The sequence below is a fragment of the Rhea pennata genome, chromosome 25 (assembly GCF_028389875.1).
Source record: "Rhea pennata isolate bPtePen1 chromosome 25, bPtePen1.pri, whole genome shotgun sequence".
Classification (NCBI taxonomy): Eukaryota; Metazoa; Chordata; class Aves; order Rheiformes; family Rheidae; genus Rhea; species Rhea pennata.
The window spans coordinates 5,834,239-5,846,731 of record NC_084687.1 but is presented as its reverse complement, the minus strand read 5'-3'; the positions used below and the strand labels follow the sequence as shown (position 1 = coordinate 5,846,731).

Here is a 12,493-nt window from a genome sequence, read left to right as displayed (position 1 = left end):
TTTAAATAGTTTTTGATTAACAACTTAAGACAGTTAAATTTTTAAACAAAGCCCAGGCATTTTATTAGTCATAACTTAAGTTTATATTATTATTATTATTATTGTTATTTACTGTTTCCAATTCTGGGCTACTGTGTCCAATTCTAGGGTCCACAGTACAAAAGAGACATGGAACTACTGAGAGAGTCTGGCATAGGACTACGAAGATGATGGGACGGGAGCATCTCTCATGAGGAAAGGCTGTGAGACCTGGGCCTGTTTAGCCTGGAGAAGGGAAGGCTGAGGGGATCTCAATGTGTCCCAGTATCTGAAGGGAGGATGTCAAGGGGACGGGGCCAGACTCTTTTCAGTATTGCCCAGCGACAGGACACGAGGCAGCGGGCACAAACTGAAACACAGAAAGTTTCATCTGAATATGAGGAAGAACTTCTTTACTGAGAGAGTGACAGAGCACCGGGACAAGTTGCCCAGAGAGGCTGTGCAGTCTCCTCCTCTAGAAATATTCAAAACTTGCTTGTATGGGATCCTGGGCAACGTGCTTTAGGTGACCCTGCTCGAGCAGGGGGGTTGGACTGGACAATCTCCAGAGGTCCCTGCCAACCTCAACCGCTCTGTGATTCCGTGAAGTTAAAGTGCCTGAACACAAATCTGTGGATTGTTTTAACTGAAGTCTCTAGATGCAGCTTCCAAAGTTTTACCTCTGAATGGAGCGCAGCAAAGAATGGGAATTGTTTCTAAATGCCAATTAAAAAAAAAAAAAAAAAGAATTTCTGAATCTGAAAGCAACAAATGATATGTTACAATTTATACAACATACCAGCACCTGATTCATCTCACTCCCACAACGATCACTTCGTGGCATCACTACAAAATACAGCAGAAAGCAAACGAATACCCATAATCAGAGGTAACATCATTCCTAAACCGTTCCTGATGTCAGAGTTAGAACTTGATCAGGACACTAAAATTTGGTATTACACATTTGTTGCGTAAGGTCCACAGGAATGACTGGGCAGTATCAGATCTCTGGATTTCAGCATGGCTTTTAAGGGTTTCTTTAGTACCATCTTCATCTTCCCGCTGTCGTACTAGCGCTGCGGCAAGACCAGCATACCCGCCACAGGCGCAAGAGGTCTTACTGCTCACAAGAATTTCCCAGTAGAGTTTCCACTCTGACACTGCCAAATCACTGCCCAACTTATAAGACGGTAAGTAAGTAAGTTTCATGAAATTTAAAGAAGAGCTTATTATAAGGCTCTCCCCAGAGCTTGGAATTTAAGACTGCTGAAGATCTCCGTTGTACAGAAAGCAGCACAATGCGGTGGCGAAGCCAGGTGGAGAAAAGATGCTTCATCCTGGGATTTTGCAAGGAACTGAAGGAGACGAGGAAGAAGGGGGGATGATTGATACCGCGCCTTCACGCATCTCTTTGAAATGTTAAAGCCCATCTATATCTCCCTCTCGTGGAAAGGGCACCAAATCAATCAGCACCTCATTTCTGCAGGCCAAGTGATTTAAAATACCAGTTTCTACGGTCTCCAGCACAAGGGTTCCCTGACACCATCGAATTAATCTTCATAGGATCCCTCGTGGCCAGTGTGCGTGCCAGGGGATGTTTACAGACAGAGCTAAAGTACAAGAAGTTTGAATATCATGCCAGAAACTTAAAGCTACCTTTACAACTAATTCAGGAAGGAAACACATTTCTCACAGCTTCTAGTGGTCTATTTAAAGACAATTCATTATTCTTAAACTGATCCAACTTCAGATAGAAATAATTTGTAAGACAAAAATACTATATATATATATATATATATATACATACACACACCACTACAGCAGCTTGTTTTAGGGCCCTTGTTCACAGGCTGAAATGACAAGTCCTCTACATAAGTACCTTAAGTGGTAAACTAAGTTTAGGCAGCAAGAGCCTCTCTCCAAACAGGGAAGGCGCACTTCAGTTTTACTCATCTTGTTGGTCACTTTACAGAAAGGGGAGTTTTTCCTCCTCTAATACATGAAAAAAGAGAGGTAAGAAGGTAAGCTCCACTAATTCTAAAATCTTGGTTTGTGTTATTGTGCCCAAATCACTAGCTGTAATCAGTATTTCTTTGTCTTAAATCCAAACTGTGCGACTACAAATTTATTTCTATATATTATCCACATTTGTGTAGGGGTAGTAATGAAAGAAAATATTAAACCTCTAATTTAGCACTGGCTTCAATTCCTATTTCCATCAAAACCAGCCTGAAATAGGAATAGAAACTAATATGGTAAAGAGGAAACAATGTTCTCCATTTCTAGCTTTAAGAATGCTAAAATTAAAAAAAAATAAATAAACATCTGTTAATCTTTATAGTTGCTCAAATAAGTTTTTTTTTAATATAAATGTCAAAACTTCTTTTAGGTAGCAAAATACAGTACTAAGCTTAATGTAGAATCTGTTTGTAGAATGATATTTTAATGACTTGCAGCCAGAGACAAAACCTCACAACTAGGAAAAATAGCTAAGTACATAATTGCAAAACAGTGTTTTAATTGTCAGTTTTAATCTAGATTTCCTACTCAGATTTAAGTCACCATTTTTTTTTATTAATCGCATTGATTTAATTCAATCAACCCTGCCCAAAGGCCATCTTTCTTGCATGCTATGAGCATACCAAGCAAGTTTTAACCAATTAGATAAATCACTAAATCTCATAACCTTCCAACAACAGCAATAGATCAAGCCATACACAAGAAATAATTATTTTTGAAAATAAGTGTCATCTTGAAAACTTTGCAAGCATAAGCAGCTATGCAGACATTTCACCAGCCTTTTTTACCCAGGGCACATGATATTCAGAAACCCAGCCAACTGAATTCTGCAGAATATTTGCATTATCATTACAAATATGCCTCTGACTCCTTATTACCTTTCTTATGATGATTGGAATACCACTGTTACAAGATGCATTACCTTTATTTAATTATATACATACATGCATGTGCACACACACAAAATGCAACCTTCAGGTGTTATACTCAAGAAAAAAAGCAGGCAGTAACATTATGGACTGACCAAGAACAAAATCTGAAAGATGGAACTTTCTAGCACAAATCGCTTTAAAAGGACCCTAAGCAGAGGCCCCCACCCTACCAAGTGAAATATGTACTTCTGACACTACACAGATTTTTTTAAAAATTCTCTATGATAGAAGGAGGATTAAAAAGCAATCAACCAGTTCTTGTGCTTCAAACGCAGATCCCAAAGATTTGTTGTATTCAGTAAAAAAAATCCCTTACTGGGATAGCTTAAAACAGCAACACCATAGCAGGAACCCACCCCATGGAGGGAGAGAAAAAGCACTGCAAATCCTATACGGCACTGCATTATGAGAAAGCCCTGCAAATTCCAGGCAATCTGCAAATGGTTTCCCCTTTCCCCACCCAAATATCTACTGTAAACTCCTACATTTGCAAGTCAGGACTGCAGTAATGAAATAGATGAAAATAAAACGATTCCTACCTTTAACTTGAGTATCATATTCAGCTATGATCTCCTTATCCTTTTTGAATTTAGCTGGCGACGTCATGTTTTCTCTTCCAAAAAAAGGTTAGCCTCCAAACAGATCCACCAGAATACAATATAGAAATGCAATCTTGCTCCTCTCAGTGTAACGCCTTGATTTTCCTCTTGTCCTCCCCAAACAAAAAGAAAAAAAAAAAATCAGTCCATGGAGAGAGGGTGTGAGACAGAGCACAGCAGCAGGAACATGCAGATGTTCAGGGATCAGTGGATGGAAGAGGCAGCAGTTTCGTCTCCCTGCACCAAAACCTTTAGCAGCAGCATCAGACTACGAGATCCTGCAGCCTCCAAAGGCTCTTCCTGATTGCAAACGTTAATAGCGCAGCCAGGGAGTGGAAGTCCTTCCGCACAACATGTTTTGTGTGGGTTTGGTTATTATTATTTTTTTTTAATGGGCTCAGAGATGATGCAGATCAAATCCCAAATGAGAGCAGAAACGAAGGCTAAATGGTCGTTTTCTTTCGCCTGTTTGCCTGCAAATGCAAAATATACGCGTATTTATTTAGAAAATCAGAGATCGCAGCCCGCAGCCGCAAGATACGCGGCCCCAAAATCGGCGCCTGAAAGAAAACCCGCCCCGACATCGCTCCCGGCCCTCTCCCCGGAGCGAGGGGCTCCGGACGGCGGGAGCCGGGGAAGGCCCGCGCGCAGCCGGGGGGCGGCGCGGAGGCCGCCCCGGGGAGCGCGCAGCGCCGCCGGGGCAGCGCCAAACCCGCCCGCTCCGCGGGAGCGCAGGGCAGAGCCGCGGCGTGCGGGGGCCACACGCGCCGCAGCTCCGGCTTGGGGGGGGGGGGGGAGGGTTTTTTTTAAGGGTTTTTGATGTTTTTTTCCGCACGTTCCCGTGCTGACTGCGGCCGCTCGCTCTCCTCAGCCCGCGGGCAGCGGCGTCAAAGCCGCCCCGCAGCCCGGCATGCGCGAGGCAGATGCGGTGTCCCCGCAGGGGGACGTCAGGACACAACTTTTCCCCCGTCTCCGCCTTTTTTTTCTTTTTTTTTTTTTTTTTTTGAAAAAAAATCTCTATTTTTTGGGGGGGGGGGGAAAGGGGGCGAGGCTGCAAACCGCTGCCAGCGGACACCCCCGGGAGACGCGCGAGAAATAACCAGCGGCGAGCGGGACCCGCACCCCGCCCGGGAGGAACAATGAGGCGGCGGCGGCGGCGGGGCCCCCGCAGCGGCGAGGCGGCCCCGCGCCCCGCCTGGGGGCCGCGCTGAGGGGCGGCGGGCGGGGCGGGCGCGGGCGGCGGCCCCCGGCGGGGAGACCCGCGGCCGGGCCGGGTTGGTCTGGGCCGGGCCGGGCCGGACCGGACCACGCCAGGCGGGGCGATTACCTGGGCGCTGCGGAACCGCCGCCGCCTCCCGCAGCCGGGCGTCCTCCGGGCGCTGGCGCCCGCCGCCCGGTTCCCCCTTCGCCAGCCCGCCGCCGCCCCGCCCCGCCGCCTTTCGCCCAATCGGCGAAGCCCACCGGTCGGGATCGACAAGAGCCCCAGCCAACCACGCCGTTCCACCTCCCCAACGGGACCCGCCCCCTCCTGCCGCCGCTTCTCCCTCTAGCACCGCCCCGCCACACCGGGGTGGGCGGGGCTAGGCAGAGCGCAGGAACGCCCTCCCCCAAGGACTGCGCAGGGGCGGGGCGAGTTATGCAAAAGTATCCCGGCTGGACCAATGAGAGCAGGGCAGGGAGCGCCGCTCCACCAATATCCAAACGCCAGGGGCGGTGCCGCCGGACTCCTGCAACAGCGACAGGGCAGAGGGGCTACGCCCAGCGCGGGCCTCCTCCAATCAGAACGGGGGGGCGGGGAGACCGCTGCCCAATGCGGGGCCGAGGTCGGGAATTCAAACTGACAGGCCGGAGCGTGGACGTTGACGGCGGCCGCGGCCGCGCCATGTCGGGCAGCGGCTGCACCTTCGAGGAGCGGAGCGTGGCTGTGCTGTGCTGCCGCTTCTGCCAGCAGGTGCTGAGCTCGCGGGGCATGAAGGCCGCGCTGCTGGCGGACACCGACGTCGACCTCTACTCCACCGACATCCCTCCCTCGGGGTAAGCGCCAGCGCCGGCCGCCCCCGCCCCCCCCCCCCCCCGCCGCGGCCCCTGAGGGGAGCCGGCGCGGCCCCTCGGCGGCGTCCGGCCCGCAAAGAAACTCGCCGGGTTCCGTCCAGCTCAGCGCCGCGGCTCCGAATCCCAGCCAGGGCGCAGGAGCAGCAGAGCGGGCCGAGTCCCCTCGCACAGGCAAGGAGCAGCGTGGCGGGGAGCGCAGGCCCGCTCCTGCCCCAGGACGGCCCCCCGCCTTCCCGCAGCGGTATTCGAACGGCAGGGAAATAACACTGCCAAAGTACGGGTAAAGCTAAGAAAATAAGATTGCAAAATGGCACATTCGTGTGAAAATGTAGGTTAAAAAAGAGAGGCAGGATACCGCAGGCTTGCTTCTCACCGTCCTAGCCTCATTCTAGAGCTGAGATTTGCCAGGAACAAGGACGATGTCTCAAATCAGGTTTGTGACTGATAAAGCGCTGCAAGCAGCGGCCAGGCCCTTGCAGGTGGGAGTGGGGAAACGCTCAGAGCAGTGCTTTCCAGGCTATTTTCAGAGGACTCGTGATGCATCAATGTAACATCTCAAGGTATCTTCTTGTTTCCATGAGAGGCTAGCTGGTGACAGGTAGGAAAAAGCACTTATGTGCTCTTCAGTAAGTTTAAAGAAAATACAAGATTGAAGCTACAAGTCTGATAATACAATCTGAAGCCACAACAAAAACTTAAATCTGTAATTATAGCTAATTTAAACTTTTGCATTACCATTTTCTTTCCATCCAGTACTGTTGACTTCATTGGAAGCTGCTATTTCACTGAAATCTGCAAGTGCAAACTGAAGAACATCGCATGTTTAAAATGGTAAGGATGTCACTCAGTAATCCTAACTCCTGCTCAAACATGCATGCACTGCAGCAATACTACTTAACTTCTTACTATTGACTACTGCAGTGCAAGAGTTAAGGAATGAATGAACAGATTGCACTCCCTGTTTCAAATTTCATGCTGCTCAGTAGCTCAGCCCACTGCTTCTGGGCATGGCTGCCAGTCTATTTCTGTGCAAGCCCCAAGTGGAAGTGTGACAACCTTGTCAATAGCCTGAGTGTACAGGAAAGCTTGCATGCCACCTGCCTGATTAAGTATCTGCTTCAACACAGAGATAATTGTGTGAATAAGGCTACAGTAAGTAGTAGTTACTCATTCTAATTAATAGAACATCCTCTTGGCAGATTTAGTTGTCACTAGCAGATGGAAGATGCTGTCACTAAAGTTCTTGGAGTTCTCTTATCCTTTTTATTAATGCATGATATTTAAGATTCAAAACAACAACTCTGGTAACATATTTCATTTGGAGTTATTTAAAAGGATGCTAATAATCAAGATTTTTACCTTGCTCAGATTTAAATACAGAGTGTGTGGTAGGAATACACTATTTTGTTTCAGGCAGAAGTAGAGAAATGAAAATAGCACTAGAGCGTATGACTGAGAAAGTAGGAGACCTATCATGCTAGGTTTTAACCTAAGAGAGCAGATAAGGCTTTGGTATTCTCAGTCTCAATACTGCTACTTCTGATACTTTCTTTCAGACACAGCACTTCTGTAAAGATGCATTGTACACGCGTGCTGAAGCACTTCTACATAGATTCCAGCAGAGTCGCTGGCCTTTTAAAAATTGGATGGTTGATACGAAAACTACTTTAGATTACACAATTCAGGTTACAAAGTAGTTTTCTGTGCCAAAGATCTAAACTTAGATATTTTGTAACTCTTGACAGATGTTCTTTTAAATATTTGAGATGCTTGTTTAATAATGTTCCCTTATCTTTATCAACATAGGAGCATTACATAACAATCTGTCTAGTACAGCAGCTATTTAACGTTAGTCCAAGATGGAAAACCAACAACTAGCTTTTTGTTAGCAATTGCGTTGCTCATTATTTCACTTGTCTTTCTAGTGGTAACATTGTAGGTTATCACGTGATTTCTCCATGCAAACCTTGCCTGCTGTCCTGTAATAATGGCCACTTCTGGATGTTTCATAGCCAAGCAGTCTTTGGCATCAACAGACTAGATTCTTCTGGTAAGGAATCATTTCTTTCCTCTTCCCTGAAGTGTTGTATTCCAAGTCCTCTTTTTTAATGTGGCATCCCGATATAGTTAAAGCATATGGAAGGAGTACAACATATGGAAGGATAAGGCAAGTGTTACTTCATTGCCAATCTAGCAAATTTCTTTATGGGAGGCCGTTGTAGCAGCTTTGTAAAAGAAGATTAATCTCCACTTGGAAAGTTACAGAGAACTTCCCATTCTCCTTTGTGAGCAGAAGTCAGAATTTTCTGAAGCATTTTAACTAGTATAAACAACAGCCACAAGCTGCTATTTATAGTAGTATGTATAGCTTTACTATGCTATCAGGCAGCTGTCCAAGGGGCACTCCTTCTGGATGAGTCATTGTCATTCTGACCCTATAACTCAGTTCCTATTAGCTCAAGCTGAAGTTACAGCTCATGTTAGTTGCTTTAAATCAGATGCATGTTGTTTTGCTGCCAAGTGTCTAGCATCATTTGCCTTGTTCTCAGGGGTGCATAGTATTCTGACAAATCATTTCTTCCTTGTGCATGAGATTAACTTATTGTCTAAACCTTTCAGTGTCACCTGTGTTTCAGATCAATGCATTAGAAGAAATAAGTCAGGCATGAGGGGATTATCAAATAGCTACATGAATACATCTGTGGGCAAGGACTTAAACAACATTTAGCAGATCACTTTGGAGGGAAAATAGGAAACAGTCCAGATCTATTTAACCTGAACTTGACTTGAGTCTTTTGCAATACAAGAGCAGTTATTTTCTCTAAAAATAGAGTTGTGCAACTGAAGTCAGGTCACAAGCCAAAAACTTTTCTTCCTCCTCTCTTACTTCCCTCCCACCAGGTGTGAATGTATTGCTCTGGGGCAACTTGCCAGATTTGGAGGAAAGCACAGATGAAGATACATCATGCATCTCTGAGGAGGAGTATATCAGATAAATGTTATTTACTTCAGTGTCTTCCCTTGTTATACTGCATTGTTTCTTTTGCATGTTTTCCTTTGTTTTCTGTTTTCCTACTGACCCAGAGCTCAAAAATATAGGAAACCAGGTAATCTGGAAAACAATGCTAAGAGAGATATCTTCCTGTTTCACTGTAGTCTCTTAGGCTCTTGCTCCTGCCCATATGTATCATTCTGATCAAAGACACTCCCTAGTCAGATCCAATTCTTTTGTACATGCCATCTGCCTGTCCGGATCAGAAATTCTGAAGCCTGGTTTGTTTTCTCTGTGAAGCCTTAACAGTGGATATTTTTTACTTGTACTCTTTTTCTTCCCTAAAACAGTGTTCATGTGGCCATATTTTCCAGTCACTATAAACACAGCTTAGAAATATTAATAGTCAACCATGATGCTCTAAAGGAACTTTGCTTGAGATCACTAGATCCTTGCCTAGAACTTCTTTTGAGTATACAGAACTGCTGAAAAAGTGGCTTAAAGTACAGGAGCTTTGGCTCTATGATCTGGATCCCTTGCTGTTAGCATGTTGTTTAACTATTTAAGGCATGCTAGGATACTCCTGAATGGGTGACTGGGGAGCCATCATACCACATCTTCCCATCTTTGTCTTTCAGTACCTCTGTGATCATGTTTTAGTAGAGATCAGTTTCATTTTTCTTGATGGACCTTCAATACTGAAGTTAATGCCTAACTTTACTGTAATCCTTTAGCTTAAGTTTTCAATGTCAGCAATAAAAATCCATCCAGTTGTGTATTTTCCTTAAGTGATAGAAATCCCTTCAAAAAGAATTCAAATGATGTGAATGGATATCTTCCTAGAGAGGAAAAGACCCCGGAAGTTGGATATTCAGTGTTCATGCCTAGCCTTATGAAGTGCAACATACAGACAACCTGATTCCTGTAGAAGTAATGGATTATCTGAGTTAAAGTCATAGTGTTTAGTTTATGAACAAAATAATGTTCACCTCAGCTAGTCACTTGAAGGACTAGCTTTGGAAAATTAAAGTTACAATCGTAATAGAATATATTCTTAAACTCAGATTGATACTGAAGAAATGGTTTAGCCTCTTGTGCTGCTTTGAAGCGCTGTGGCAAAGGCTGAATTGTGTTATTTTTTTACTGTATATTATGTATTTCTTAATGGTACTACCTCTTCCATATTTAAGTATTTGTATATGTGCATGTGTGTAGTTTCGTGTGTATGTGCCATGTGTTATGTCTGCTCATTAAATGAGAGTTTCAGACTAGGTACCTTTCTGTGCTGTAATAAGTGTGCAATGATACCAGTTGGATAATCAAAACAATGAAACATCTTGTACTGAAACTAACTCATTGAATAATTAGACTCTCACTACTCATTTTGTTTTTAGAGACCAGTCACTCTTTTTAGGTAAAGAGCCTGCCAGTATCTCAGTCTCAACTGAAAAGGTGTCTAGTTAATTGACTCTTGCTTAACACAAGATCTTACCCTGGTAGTTTTCTATGCTGTATGAATTAGATCATGTGACTGCAGCATTACATTAGCAAGGTGACAGAATTTGTAAGCTTAGAGTACAGGTAACAATATTTTGAATAAGTCCCATAATATAATTCCACTTTGTTGCAAGTTTAGCACTTGTCATTTTTAAGCTTCCCAAAACTTAGCTTCATAACTGAGTCAATTCTGTGGCAGCACTGACTGACTGTAGCGCTCTCCTTACCTCTGGAGAAATACAAAACTAATTTCTTCTCAACAAATCAATAATTCTCTTGTGACCATAAGCAGCAAAAGCACAAACTGGAAGTTCTATAAACTATATTACATGGGCCTGTATGAGCTAGTTCATCTCAACTAGACATCAGCTTGAAATAAAGAATGAGCCAACTCTTTTTTTTTTTTTTGAGGATGAAGTAGTTGTAGAGGTGATGCTTGTTTACATTGTATTGTTCCAGCTTTTCTGAAAGTTGCCAAACAAGCTAATTGCATCTAGGGCTCCTTCTGTTCTTTCTATATGAAATGGGAAGAACAGAATAAGCAGCTTGTTGTAAAATATTACTCCCAGATCACACAGCCTTAACTGTCCTTTAAGTTTCCAAGGATCACCTTGCATAAAGACAGGCTTAAATTGATAGGCATAATATTAAATAGATAGGAGGTTACCAGAAATACTGATCTGGTTTTGTGCTTTGTACTTTAACCCAACCATACAGGACATGCATGTTGTATCACAACCCCAGGATCAAGTCATTTAGGAGGTTAAGGTTACAAGGCATTTGATATAATAACAGTGAACATTAAAACATAGCTTCCAGAATGAAAGGGATCAGCAGGATCCCCCTTCCTGCTAGAAGTATTGTCAGTCTAATATAGATAAGCTGCATAGCTGTTGTCATCTTTGTTAAGGACTTTTTACACTGAAAGCTTGTGATCTTCTCTATGCAACCAATGAAACCAAACGCCAAAAAACAGGAACCACATCCTAAGGCTTTTCTCTTCTGCTCATTAAGGTACACAAGGCAAATAATTGAAACTGCAATAATCTAATCAGGTCTAGTTTAATTCAAATAGGATTGAACATCAGGCAAAGGGTCTCAAGTTTTAGACTCAATGTCAAAAAAAAAAGTTACAAGACTTCCAGAGTCTCCTGGCACTAATAGTATAGTTGAAGTTAATGCAATTTGCCTTGCTGCCCATATCATTGTGTCTGCCACAAGGTACTCATCTGTCATGCATCTGCCAGGCCCATTCACAACAGCTCTGCTGCTATAAGATATTGTATAGTATAGACTTGCAGGTTCAGGGTCACAGACTTAACATAAAAAACATTTGAAATTGTAATTCCAAAAAGCCATTGAGGTTGAATAACTTTGGGTCACAGGCCCCTATGCAACCATGCTGCCATCAATGGCCATCTATTTTCCTTTCTGCAGTGCACAGTTTGCAATGTGTAATTTCAGCTAGATTAGAAGAGTCATAACAAGACAGTAGTAAATTGATTCCCCTTCATATCAAATACTACTTCCTAGAAGAAAAAGCACATTTATTGTTCTTCATTATTCCAGTATAGATTAATGCCTAATCATAATCTTACATTTATATAACACCATTCATCCCAGAGTGCTTTACAGCTACAAACAGTTAAGAATCCTTTTACCACTGAAGCACAGCCAACTCCAGGATGCAAAGCAGCTGACAGGTAGAGAGCATGCTGCAAAGACCATGGTAAGCATCATTTTGTAATGAAATTCAGTATGTGATCTCTATCAACACAAACAGATAAGTTAATTGAGGAAGGTCTAACTTGAAGGTCCTACTTTCTTTACCTAGTCTGGAATGCAGTTCATTTGAGTCAGGGACAAATGGGTCACCTATCCTAGGACTGGAACCTAGAGAACCTGAGGAAAAATGCCATGATAAGAGGCAAATGATTAAGCTGTCTTTATTTTCCACTCTTCTCCCAAGCATGCAAGGCATGGCATACCTTGTCTTGTCAGTCACAAAGATGTCCTGAAAGGTCATTTTTACAAAGTAATTACTATAAATAACAAATTTTATTACATTTGCAGACTGTATGGTTTCTGAAAGCATACCCTAAGGAGAGTATATATATCCCAGATAGTACACAAAGGTGTTTATTATCTGGATTAAGGAAGTGTCTATGGGCTAGCATAGTACAACTGTAGGAGCCTATTGTGCAAGAAACTGTATGAGCAGTGACTTGTGGACTCAAAGAACTTGCACTATAAACAAAAGAGACAGCCAAGGGGTGGGAAGGGAAATGCACTGTTGGCTCCATCAGAACAGATCAGAGGTAAAGTCTGAACTGCATAAACCTGAAAAGACTCTTTAGTTCTGAGACTGCAACAGGGAACCAGGC

At 43.7% G+C, this 12,493-nt stretch overlaps 2 protein-coding genes across 6 annotated transcripts in view; one reads left to right on the top strand and one right to left on the bottom strand.

Moving 5' to 3' along the window:
• The window catches only part of SRGAP2 (SLIT-ROBO Rho GTPase activating protein 2), a 113,767-nt gene extending 108,792 nt beyond the window's left edge, over positions 1 to 4,975 (bottom strand). For all 5 annotated transcript variants that reach the window (XM_062594769.1, XM_062594770.1, XM_062594772.1 and 2 more), the window contains exons 1-2: positions 4,896 to 4,975; positions 3,509 to 4,041 (exon numbers count right to left, since the gene is read on the bottom strand). In XM_062594769.1, coding sequence (XP_062450753.1) covers positions 3,509 to 3,575 — 67 coding nt within the window. In that variant the 5' untranslated portion in view covers positions 3,576 to 4,041; positions 4,896 to 4,975. The remainder of the gene's footprint in view (positions 1 to 3,508; positions 4,042 to 4,895) is intronic.
• A 475-nt stretch (positions 4,976 to 5,450) lies between these two features.
• On the top strand, positions 5,451 to 8,616 carry FAM72A (family with sequence similarity 72 member A). The gene is made up of 4 exons (XM_062595087.1): positions 5,451 to 5,602; positions 6,374 to 6,451; positions 7,546 to 7,670; positions 8,522 to 8,616. The coding sequence occupies exons 1-4, from the start codon at positions 5,451 to 5,453 to the stop codon at positions 8,614 to 8,616; spliced, it is 450 nt and encodes a 149-aa protein (XP_062451071.1).
• Positions 8,617 to 12,493: the final 3,877 nt, after the last annotated feature.